The sequence below is a fragment of the Mastigoproctus giganteus genome, chromosome 12 (assembly GCF_048544385.1).
Source record: "Mastigoproctus giganteus isolate SK-2022 chromosome 12, ASM4854438v1, whole genome shotgun sequence".
NCBI classification, from domain to species: Eukaryota; Metazoa; Arthropoda; class Arachnida; order Uropygi; family Thelyphonidae; genus Mastigoproctus; species Mastigoproctus giganteus.
The window spans coordinates 14,022,985-14,035,696 of NC_143586.1; the positions used below are offsets into that span (position 1 = coordinate 14,022,985).

At 35.7% G+C, this 12,712-nt stretch overlaps 1 protein-coding gene across 2 annotated transcripts in view; it reads right to left on the bottom strand.

Moving 5' to 3' along the window:
* The window catches only part of LOC150076718 (putative ATP-dependent RNA helicase DDX17), a 244,366-nt gene that overhangs the window by 91,342 nt on the left and 140,312 nt on the right, over window positions 1–12,712 (bottom strand). For both annotated transcript variants that reach the window (XM_090385598.1, XM_090385599.1), the window contains exons 9-10: window positions 11,350–11,395; window positions 3,332–3,396 (exon numbers count right to left, since the gene is read on the bottom strand). In XM_090385598.1, the coding sequence (XP_090241724.1) occupies window positions 3,332–3,396; window positions 11,350–11,395 (111 nt within the window). The remainder of the gene's footprint in view (window positions 1–3,331; window positions 3,397–11,349; window positions 11,396–12,712) is intronic.

Below are 12,712 nucleotides of genomic sequence, written 5' to 3' on the forward strand. Positions count from 1 at the left end.
TGCCTCTGTGAAAGACAACTTGTTTACAAGCTGTCTTTAGCCCTTAAATGTACATTTTTGGAGTTAGTTTCAATCTAGTGGTAAGTTATGGTGTTTTAAAGTTCCCTTTTGGTCTTGTGAAAACTCGTGAAATGGAGTGAAAAAGCTGTGTGTGCGTGTTAATTCCCAAAACAGTTTTTGCTGTTTGGGGACAATTTACAGTGAAGCGCAATGTAGGTCAAACACAGACAAGGTGAAACAAGCTTATTATTTTTATTTTGGTTGTCAGGTGGGTGATCAGGATAACAGCAGGCACTACATGTGTGCTGTATAACGTGCTTCAATAAATCTAACTGAATAGATTAAAGGAAACAATTCTAAAATGCCTTTTGCTGTTCCGGTGATCTGGCGAGAACAAACAAGTCACCTCAAAGATTGTTATTTGTGCCTCACAAATAACAAGGGGTTACAAGGTAAAATAGAGTTAAAATAAAATACCACAACTGTCCGCAATAAGACCAGTGCCACACACACCGGAACTCGCTATTCCTATTGTGAAGAAATCAGTATTCTGGAAGAAGAAGAAGAGCAAGAGTCACTACAGCCTATAACTGGCCCCTCAACGTCTGCCGATCCTAGTTACAATTCTGAAAATGACAAAACCCCACACCTAATTGAGAAAAGTTAACTTAATGATTTGGTATATCCAAGTATATGATATCAAAATTATTCTTTGCATCCAGTTCCTTTGTGACTACATCATAACATCCAATCAAATTAGTCAGACAAGACTTCTTAACAAACCCATGCCATATCTGAACTATAACTGAAATCTTGTCTAGATGATCCTGTAGTGCTTCTTTAACCAGTGACTCCATTATTTCCCCTGGAACAGAAGCCAAACTAACAGGTCTCTAATATGTGTCATCCTTTGATCCCCCTTGTGAACTGGGGTCACATCTTCACATCTCCAATCCATAGGGATCTCCCCTGAGTCCAAGGAAGCTTTCATAATTATGGCTAAGGGTTTGCTTATTTCCTTTAATATAACTGGATAGATCAGATCCACCCCAGGTGCCTTTCTTATGTTCAATTTCAACAATTTCTCCTCCACTTTGCTCTCAGTTATTACAAAATCATTTAGCTCCCTGCCAGAGTTTGATAAGCTTCTGGTCTCCACTTCCAAACAGACCTCCTCATGTGTGAATGTAGATGCAAAATACCCATTGTTTATCAGCTGCCTCAGCAGGTTCATCAACAATAAAACTGTCATGTCAAGTGGACCAATCTGATTCATCCCCTTCCTTCTAGAGTTTACATAAGTAAAGAAGTCTAATGATTCTTTGCATTGTTTGCCAAAGATTTCTCATAATCTGCCTTTGCTTGCCTAATGCCCTTTGTGACTTGAGTACAGACTATCTTATATCTACCACAGGCATCTGTGTTTCCTGATCCTGATAATTTATATGTGTCCCATGCATTTTTCTTCTCTGCCACATGTCTCATTAGTTCATCTGACATTCATTTAGGCCTATACCTTGAGTTAAATTGGGGGACCCATCAAGCTCTCAGCTGCCCACATCAATGTGGGCAGCTGAGAGCTGATTTTTTTTTTTTTTTTTTGCTGATCTCATGCTGTATAAGCTTGCATCATTTGCCACTACTAATGATAAAAAGTTCCTTCATTCTCAGTCTCAACCGTTACAGACATTGCATTTCTGCCACATGCTTTTTCTAGTAAAAATTATAATTCCCCTCTGTCTTCCAAACCAGTCCAAACACATGCTGCAATCAGTTACCATCCATCTACTTCCAATTATAAATCAGAGAATCAACTTTTCTTCCTCGTTTATCCCTTCAACTTCCATTTTTCTGGAACAACCTTCTTTCACATGTATTTTCTGAAAATTACAACATACAGAAATTCAAGTCCAATGCAAACAAGTTTCTTCTAATATTGCATTTTCCAGCTAGTGCTGTCATCTCTTATCTGTGTTTTTAAGTAAATGTAAGCAGACTTTATAACAAACGCCACCATAAAAATACATTTTAAAAATAAAGGAGCTGCAACTGTCAAGCCAATGTTGTCTGATTTTTTCTTTAAAAAGTTGAAATTTTCTACAATTTAGATCTGAATGTTGTAACTGAATCAAGTGATACAAATGAAATTGAATCAAATGATATAAATATGTACATCAGATAATATTACCCCAAAAAATGAAGTGTGGAAAGTTTTAAGAATTTTTCTTAACAAAAAAAAAAAAAAAAAAAAAAGCGCATTTGATTTTTGCACAGATTAAGTGGGTAGGGTTTGTTTTTTTTATTGTTTCCTCTCACTTCTTTTGCTTGTGCTTTTATGAGCCTGCTTCCTTACATAATGTCACTAATATTACATCTTTTAGTTGTAATATTAGTTTCCTTCTCTGATCTCTGTTTATAAGCAAACGATAAATAGGATTTATAACAGGTGTCAATACAAAAAAAAAAAAAAAAAAAAAAAAACACATTTTAAAAGTGGGCGAGATTGCAACTCTTGGCCACTGTTATCCCATTTTTGCTTAAAAGAGTAAGCAAAAATAGGATAAGTGGCTGAGAGATGCTTAAAAAAAAAAGTAAATCGTCTATAATTTAGATCTGAAAGTTGTAATTGAATAAAAACAATACAGATACATACATAAGAAAGTATTATCTTGAAAAAAGAAGTGATAAAGTTTTCTATAATTTTTAATGATTTTAAAAAACATTCTTATTTAATTTTTGATATTAATTTCATGGTACTACTGGGCAACCAAGTTAAAATAAGAACAAATTAAAATAACATTTTAATTTGTTCCAATTTAAATAACTGGTATTAAATGTAATTAAAATAACATTTAATACCAGTTAAGTACAAAGTTTTCATTTTTAAGAATGTTCAAAATTTCATGAAGGTACTCACTTCACAGAGCTAGCAAAAATCTCATCCTTTATGACCTACATTTTCAAAAACTTTTCCAGAAAATGCTAAATTCTGGATTGCTATTTGAAACCTTTTGAATGATATATAATTTATCTTTTAGATAAAACATATATATATCATTCAAATGAAATAAAATTATATGACATTAACCAGAATTTATCCTCCAGAAAAGAGCTAATAGCATAAACTTGACCCTATTTGAGATTTTTTAAATGATATATAATTTTTCTATGTAGATGTAAAATTCGTGGCCAGTATCCAGTGAATAAAGATATATGCAAGAAATAATTTTGATAACATATAGTATACTTCTAACAAGCTATATAAAATTAAATTACCCAATTAACATACAGTATACTTCTAAAAAAGTTATATAAAATTATATTAAATTACCCATCACGCCTCATCCTACGTGTCAGGTCATCGACTCTTCTCTTGGTTTCAGCAAAGATAATGGTCTGCAATTATTACGGTAAAAATTTAAAATTATTCACAGTTGCTCCAACTTACATAATTTAATTAGTAATACTTTAAAAAATGCACGAACAATGATAGCAGCAAAATCAAAACTAACAATTAAACATTTTATTTATTCACTTTATCATCTTCAATTTCATGAAATCCTGAAGTGTGTAGTTCCTTTTTTTCTACATACTGTGCTTGTCTTCCTCTACACACAAACAAGCTATCAGAAGTAACTGGACACCTGCATGTTTTGATGAAGCTTTCATTGTTACAATATTTAATAACGTGTTGCCTCACCTTTGACTTGAGTAGACTCCAAATGAATTTTTGACAACAGGAAGGTGACAATTTGGCACATTTCTTCCTTAAAAAACAGCAGTCAATTCAGTTACTTATTTACAGGCGTATGGGCCAGGCTTGAAGAAGACAGTATTGAAGTTCATCCCAGATGTTCAATGGGGGTTAAGGTTCTGGGCAGGACAATTAATACTATAGACTATGCATAAAATATGGTGCAATGTCACACTGAAACAAAAGGATCAACCCTATACTTCTCCTACAGTATAGAAATAGTAGAATTCAATTGAATGCCATATATGCTGCATGGTATCTGTATGGTTTGGGATTAGATACTGTTCTAATCCCAAACCATACAGCCACTGTTCCATGAATATTGAACAGTCCAATCTCAAACCACTCTAGATAGTGATGGTACCTCTACCAAACTTCATAGCTGGGTCAATACATTTTGGTAAATAATGTTCACTGGGCATCCACCAGACTCAAAAATTATCTGACTGTGATTCATCACTCCACAACACAGCTTGCAAACATTCTACAGACCAGTTATAATGGATTATTAACACAAACATGTAAATCAAAACAGGGGGGGGGGACACAAAAACCAATCATCACAACACAAACTAAACATCTCAGCATGCAATGCAGCACCAGATAGGCTAACACAATGAACAAACCAAACATTGCAACATATAATGTTGCAATGTTTGGTTTGTGCCTTGTACCTATGTATTGCCCTTTATACAAATATCAGTTCCTATTTACCCCCCCCCCCACAAAGAGCTCTTGGTTGGCATCATTCAGTGAGGCAATCCTTCTGTAACATCCTCCACAACACAGCTCCAGTCTGTTTCCATCAATTTCTGCACCTACCAGAATGTTTTATGGCTGTAGTAGCAAGATGACTTCCCACTTGGTTATTACATCAACCAGGACATTGCAGTTTTATTGTAGTTGCACAGACTGATTGCTAATACAGTATCCTATAATGACACCTCCATTGAAAGTGCTATACATAATGCTGTATACCATCTACTTCATTTCACTGATCTGTTTACCTCTAGTGTGAACACAGTTGCTTTTCTTTTATACTTATTCCTGATATGTGAATGATGGGTATGATTCATTTTTCCCAAATCCGAGGGGTCTGGCTACTTTTAATAATATACCAAGTATGTATATGTGTGAGTGCATGTCATTAGATAAATAAGAGCAAATGTTAGGTGGACGTACAATGTACATTGTACATCCTGTAAGTCAAGCATATTATAATAAACCATTAAAAAAAGCAAAAATAAACGGCAAATAAAAGTATATTAAAACCAAAGAGTAAACTACAGATAATAGATAGTAATTAAAAACAAAAGTCCACAAAAGTAAATTAGAAATAATGGTATTAATGTAGCTAGGGGAGTGATTTATTAATTTGAAATAGAAGACCAAAATCAGATAAGGAAAAGTGCATATCATGGCTAGTAAAACGAGGGACAAATTTTGTATTAGCAGTAAAGTAGAAAACATTCTTGACACTGTGTATTTTACAAATAGAAAAGAGTGAATAAATAAATATGCATGTCCAGAAAAAAAAAAAAAAAATTTTAATACACATTTAATTACAAATGGTTCGTAGCTTTAGAGGCTAAACGGGCCTCTTCGTCAGCAAATACTAACAGAATGGAGATATTAGAGACAAAATTTTAAAGGATACAGTTGTGGCGCAAGGAGGTGTGCGTGGGCACGAGGTTGACTATTCAACCACTAGATTGGTGTTCATTGTGTTGCATAGATGTGCGTGGTTATGTGCTTCCAGCACTTATCTAGTCTCAAAACAGTTGCCTCCAAGATAGGGTGTAGTCTTATTCCCTTGCTGTGGTTCATAGTCCGAAATCCGCTTCAAAACAGCCTCTGTCCTCCGATGCACATGGCCCACCCTTTCCAACATTAAGCACCGACAGCACACCACTCTTTCCTCCAAAAGAAAAGACATAACCAATGTCGTGCTTCCTGCTGACAAGGGACGTCGCACTGTCATATTGGACTGGTCGGCCTATCTAGAGAAAGCCCTTGTTCTCCTACAAGACCACAATGCCTATGAACCCGTGACAGATCTACCTATCAAAGTCTTGGGATGCCTGGAGTCAGACGTAAACAAACTTGTCTATGCATGGTTTAAAGCAAAGAAAATTTCTGCTTCGATTCGGTGGCTTCTTCGTGCCACAGGCTGCCAACTACCTCAGTTTTATGGCATGCCTAAGATTCATCAACATCTTTGTATACATACAACTTAATTTGCTTGTGTGGTCCTCCTTCTTTTATTGCATTTAAAATTGATTCTTTCTTTTTAAAATCATCAATCAACTGCTTGCAAGTATGGTATATTTCTCGGCAATATCATTTTCTTAAAACCCTGGTCAATTTCATGAAAGATCTTGACTTTACCATTCACACGTAAACACTTTCTCTTTGACATCTTTGAAACAGTACGTGCACTAAACTAAACTTCAATTTACAAATTTGCTCTATTTATTGCAAAGTTTATGACCACATTTACCTGAAATTTATTAGAAAACTCAGTTAACCTTTAGTATATGGTATCCTTCTGATCAGTTGTTGCTGAGCCATGGCATGATAGAGTGATAGGCAAGGTAGCTCCTCCGACTCGTTGCTTTAAGAGGCTGGTAATTACCAGTGGTTTGTGTTAGAATGAATGCTAATTTTTTTTAAAAAATTTATTACAGAGAAACTAATATTTTGCTATATGGGGTTAATTTTACATGTAATTTTGTTTCAAGATGCAATATTTTGCAAAAAAATTCGTCACATCAAGAAATTCATTAAATAGAAGTTGATAACAGAGAAGTTCCATTTTCAATAAATACCGATACAAGGATTATAAAATTATAATCAAATATTGTCAGAAGCATTAATTGTAATAATAGTGCCTTGACAACACAAACAAGTTATACTTCCAATAAATATTGATAAAAGATTTATAAAATTATAACATGTTTATGTAGGTTTAACTAAAACAAACAAAAAAAAAACTGACATTAGTTTTGTTGCTATAGTCAAACTTTACCAGTGTAAAAAGGCTGGTGTGATTGTAGAGCTTGCAGGTTATTCAGTTGAAGTAAGAATATGAGAAATCACTATCCAGGGAAGTCAAGAATGGGGACAGGTTTTATTTGTACATATTTACAAAATGGAAAAGATTAAACTAGATAGATTTATTTGACAACAGAGCTCATACCGAATGTAAAACAAAGAACTTGAAGTTCAATCCTCTAAGCTAGAGAGACCATGGAAATTAAAAAATCTACCAGGTTGGATTTTTTAATTGCCATTGGGTAACCTAGTAATTGCATTTGCTGAGTCCTCTATTAAAAGGTAAATTTTCATTAAAATAAACCCATCATATACATGAAATGTATCTACATCACTACTACACCTGAAAAAACTGTAATTAAGTACCTTCAGTAGTCTACACTTTTTTTCTTTTTTTTTTTTTTTTTCCAGATCTGTACAAAATAGTCTGCTCATTGCAAAGATCCGATTTTCTATATTTTAAAACCAAAACAGGTTTTAAAATGAAACAAACCTAACCCAAAAGCCTGGACTGTACTTGTTAACAGGAGAGACTGCTTCTACAGCGATGGGATACACTTAAATAGAAAGGGTGCAAGAATATTTGCTGATGCTATCGAGGCAGTGTTAGGTGGGTCGGAAAACTGCTAGCTTGGGGGGAGACAAAGACTAATAGATTAACAGTAGCCGCTGGCAGAGGTGAAAGAGATTCTTGCACTGCTCCTATTGGAATGAGCAGAAGCCTGAAAAACAAGATGCAGGTTATTTCAGAGACTGCTGGGAATCATTGCAGTACAGGTAAACACATGGGTTGTGTTAGGGTAATTAAGAATAGAAACAGGTGCATGTATACTTGCGTGTACACCAATGCTAGGAGTTTAGTAAATAAATTTGATGAATTTGAGGTATTGCTCAAAACATCAAAGGCAGATATTGTTGGGATATCAGAGATGTGGTGTCACACAGATATAAGGAATACAGAACTGGAATTTGGGGAGTACAACATCTACACAAAGGATAGACAGGATAGGAAGGGATGAGGGGGTTATGCTATTAGTTAAGAAACACATAAAATCCAAGGAAGTGAAGCCAGTCGACATCGGTGGACAGTGCAGTGTCAAGTCAGTTTGGTGTGACATAAGCATGGGGAGATCAAAATTGAGAGTAGAAGTGTGCTTTAGGCCTAATGACTCTGATGAGTATAATAAGAAACTGTACATGGAAATAGAGTAGGCCAGTAAATCAGAGAGTTATAATGGAGGATTTTAATTTCCCACATATTGACTGCAATTTGGGGGCTGGTCACTCACACACTAGCAGGGCTTTTGTGGATTTATTGGATGATTGTTTTCTACATCAGCATGTTCGGGAGGCAACTAGAGGGAGTAATACTCTTGATTTCATTATCAGTAGTGATTCTTCATGCATCAAGAATCTGCAGATAAATGAACCACTAGATGGCAGTGATCACAGTGTGCTGAAGTGGGATTTACTCAAATCGGTAACTACCATTAGGGGTAAAGGGAAGGGTTATTGCTTTCGTAACGGCGACTACGATGGACTGAGACAGTATTTAAATTCTATACAGTGGGACCAACTCATGATGTTACCAACAGCAAATTCAAAATGAGATGCATTCAAAGAACTTATCTTGGAAGCTACTAGGCTTTACATATCAACTAAGAAATATTGTTCACGGTTTAGGCCTAAATGGATGTCAGATGAACTAATGAGACATATGGCAGAGAGAAAAATGCATGGGATACATACAAATTAACACGTGACACAGAAGCCTATGATAGATACAAGTTGATCTGTAACCAAGTTACAAAGGAGGTTAGGCAGGCGAAAGCAGATTACGAGAAATCTTTGGCAAGGAATGCAAAGAAAAACAGCAAAGAGTTCTTTACTTATGTAAACTCTAGAAGGAAGGGGATGAATCACATTGGTCCACTTGATATCGATGGGTCAACTGTTGATAATCCTGCTCAGGTAGTTAACAAACTAAATGAATATTTTGTTTCGACATTCACACATCAGGAGTTATTCAGCGAGGGGAATGCCAGAGGTGTATTCAACTCTGGCAGTAAGCTAGAAAATCTTGTAATAACTGAGAGTAAAGTGGAGGAGAAATTGTTGAAGATAAACACAAGAAAGGCACCTGGGGTGGATGGGATCTATCCAGTTATATTAAAGGAGGCAGCAAAGGAAGTAAGCAAACCCTGAGCCATAATTATGAGAGCTTACTTGGACTCAGGGGAGGTACCCACAGACTGGAGATGTGCAAATGTCACCCCAATTCACAAAGGAGAATCAAAGGCTGACACAAGTAATTATAGACCTGTGAGTTTAACTTCTGTTCCAGGAAAATGAATGGAGGCACTGGTTAAAGAAGCACTGCAGGATCATCTAGACAAGACTTCAGTTATAGCTCGGACACAGCATGGTTTTGTTAAGGGGAACTCTTGCTTGACCAATTTGATTCGATACTATGATGCAGTCACAAAAGAACTGCATGCAGGGAATAACGTTGATATTATATACTTGGATCTTAGAAAGGCTTTTGATACTGTTGCACATGGAAGACTGCTGCACAAATTGGAGCAGTGTGGCACTGGAGGCAAATTGCTGCTATGGATAAAGGGGTGGTTAAGGGGGAGAAGACAGAGAGTGGTAGTCAATGGACACTGCTCATTGTGGACTAATGTTATTAGTGGAGTCCCTCAGGGTTCAGTGTTGGGTCCATTATTATTTTCTATATTTATAAATGATATTGATGATGGTATATCAAGCTTAATGTCCAAGTTTGAAGACGATATGAAGGTTGGCAGGGTTGTCAAAGACACTACTGACACTATGCTGCTGCTGCAACAGGATCTGGAAACGTTGAGCAGATTGGCTGAGAGGTGGCAAATGAAGTTTAACATGGACAAATGTAAAGTACTACATATGGGAAACAGCAACCCCAGAGCAACGTATCAACTCTGTGGTACTACACTGACAGTGGTAGAGAATGAAAGGGACCTGGGGATGGTTGTGCAGGCAGATATGAAATTCTCTGAGCAGTGCAGATGGGCTGCAAGAGTAGCTCATGGTGTATTGTCAATGATATATAGGAATTTTTCTAGCAGGGATAAGGAGGTGATTATTCCCTTGTATAAGGCAATGGTCAGGCCACACCTAGAGTACTGTATACAGGTCTGGCGGCCTCATTTCAAGAAGGATGTAGAGCTGCTGAAATGAGTACAGAGAAGGGAAACAAGATTAGTTAATGGAACAAAGGGGTGCTCTTACGAAGAAAGGCTTAAGTTTTGCAAATTACAGTGTCTGGAGACTAGGCACCCAGTGAGGTGATCTGATAGAGGTGTATAAAGCCTTGAATGGTTTGAGCATGCTCAATGCTGATGGGATTCTTCCTCTTGCTCAGAATAATATCTGAGAGGGCATAAATTCAAATTGAGGAAAGACAGATGTAGGACAGACGTGCAGAAATTTGCCTTTAGCCAGCGGGTGGTTGGTTGGTGGAACAGACTTCCATCCCTTGTCATGGAAGTTGATAGCCTAAATAAGTTTAAGGCTCAGCTGGACAGGTATTTTGAATGAACAGAGGGGTGAAGTGGAAGTGGTTTTTTTTTTTTTTTTTTTTGGCTGATGCTGTATAAGCTTGCTTTCTTGCATCAAATGATAACATACCTTGTTATCATTTGATGCAATAATAACATACCTTGTTTTCTTTTTCTGACATGATTTCTTCCAAAAGCTTGAAGAGCTTCTACTAATGCTAATGCTAAAACAAAAATAAAACCTAAAGTTTTATAATGATTTGTATGGGGTGAATTCTATTCTATTCTATTCAAAACTTTTATCACCTGGCATTGTTGTTTGCATTTGAAGGAATCCAACCATGTTTTTTTACATAACACCCCCCCCCCCCCCAAAAAAAAAAAAAACAAACCTGTTAATAAACAATTTGTAGGGTATTATTAAAGATGAACACTAAATAGCACACTTGCCACTGGGGAGGTAGAATTTTTTTATTCTAGAGTTAGGACTAACACTTGATATATTTTGAGAAAATATATCAGGTAAGCTGCATATCCTAATATTTTCTTTCAGAAATTAAATTTACCCTTGTAGAGAAATGGCACACCACATAAAAGACATGGGGGGGAAAATAAATCACAGCATATACAAAGCATGCTTTTAATAGATCATATGTTCAGCAGCATATACTGATCTCTGCAGCAAAGAGCACAGGTAGTGAGAGCAGGAGCTGGTGATGGTTTTGGACCCCAAATTCACAAATCACAAATAGTAATTCACAAATAGAATTACCTGTAAAATACACGATTTTCAGTAAACAACTGAAATTTGGTCAACTAGATATAAGATAACTATATCATGACTGAGATGACATTGGGTTATAGTTTAAGCCAGTGGCATCTCATTACAAAAAATGGACAAGTAAATACTACTATAAATAAATAATGTTGTCTATTTTGCACCTACATGGATGATAAAACAAAAATGAGAGAGGGAAGGAGAGTAAAATAATAACATACCTTGTTTTCTTTTTCTGACATGATTTCTTCCAAAAGCTTGAAGAGTCTAAATAAAGATAATAAAGGTTCTTTAATTCATTAAATATTACAATGCAGCCAACTAAATCAAAAAGAGTGCAGTCCTCGTGGTTAATTTTAAAAATATATATCTAATAATCAATCAATGTCAGTTATTTGCACAAATTGCCTGCATAAAAATATGGTGTTATTATTACTAACTAAACCCCACAGAACCTGCTATAGTAGGCATAATATGGACTTAGCAGCCCTTGTGCCATTAAACAAATTAAACAACATACCAACAACAACCTGCTATAGCAAGTCGGTCAATATAAAACATCAAAATAACCATATTCTGATAACTAGTTGGAATTACACAACTGAAAATTGTTAACTTCAAATAAAAGGGTGTGCCACTTTTTTTTAATGCAATATCTTTTAACTGTTTTCCATGAACAGTAATACACTAGAGATATATAGCATTGACTGTCACACTTTGGTTTATGTCATTTATCTCCATGCATGTTTTTGCATTTCTAATGTCACACTGCAAGTATTAAAAGTTATGTAAATGCTTCATATATGGTGCCCTAAGTGAATCAACTAGCCCAGCCACTATACTATTGGAGCCTTTGATGTAATTTCTGTTTGGTACTTGGCTGCATGATCTAACTTGTGCTGGGCATACCCTAGTTCTTCAGTCTATGCACAAATTTTATTTGCACTCAGTGATTATTGGCATCAACAAATATAATATTAATCCTGTGTAATGGCAAACATCAAATAACTACCACAAAGTTTGACCATTTTGAAATGCTCTCTTGATATTCATTTTGTACTCAAAGAGGATGATGCCTGGTATGGCATTTGATGTGAATGTTTTTTATTCACACATCTAGTGTTATCTCTACCGGGGTTCTTTGCTCTGGCGTTAATTTTTTTACGCCAGAGCAAAGAAACTGTCCAATTTAATTGGACAGTCTCTTGCTTCCCTTTCTGGAGAAAAGCAAGAGACTTTTTGTAAGAAGTAGAAGCTAATTTAACTTCAAACTTGAAATTAAAATTCATTGATAACAAATACATTCTATAAAATAAATATACAGCCATCAGTTTATTTAGTAATTTGCTGTCTCCTGATTTCTATCTGGAATATCTGTTAAGAATCCGTCAACTATCATATCAAAATTATTTTTTGCATCCAGTTCCTTTGTAACCACATCATAATTTCCTAACAAATTTGTCAATGTTTGCAGATGATACAAAGGTTGGCAGGGTTGTTAATGACAGTAATGGCAGTGTGCTACTGCAACAGGATCTAGATAATTTGGGCAGATGGGCTAAGAAGTGGCAACTGAAGTTTAAC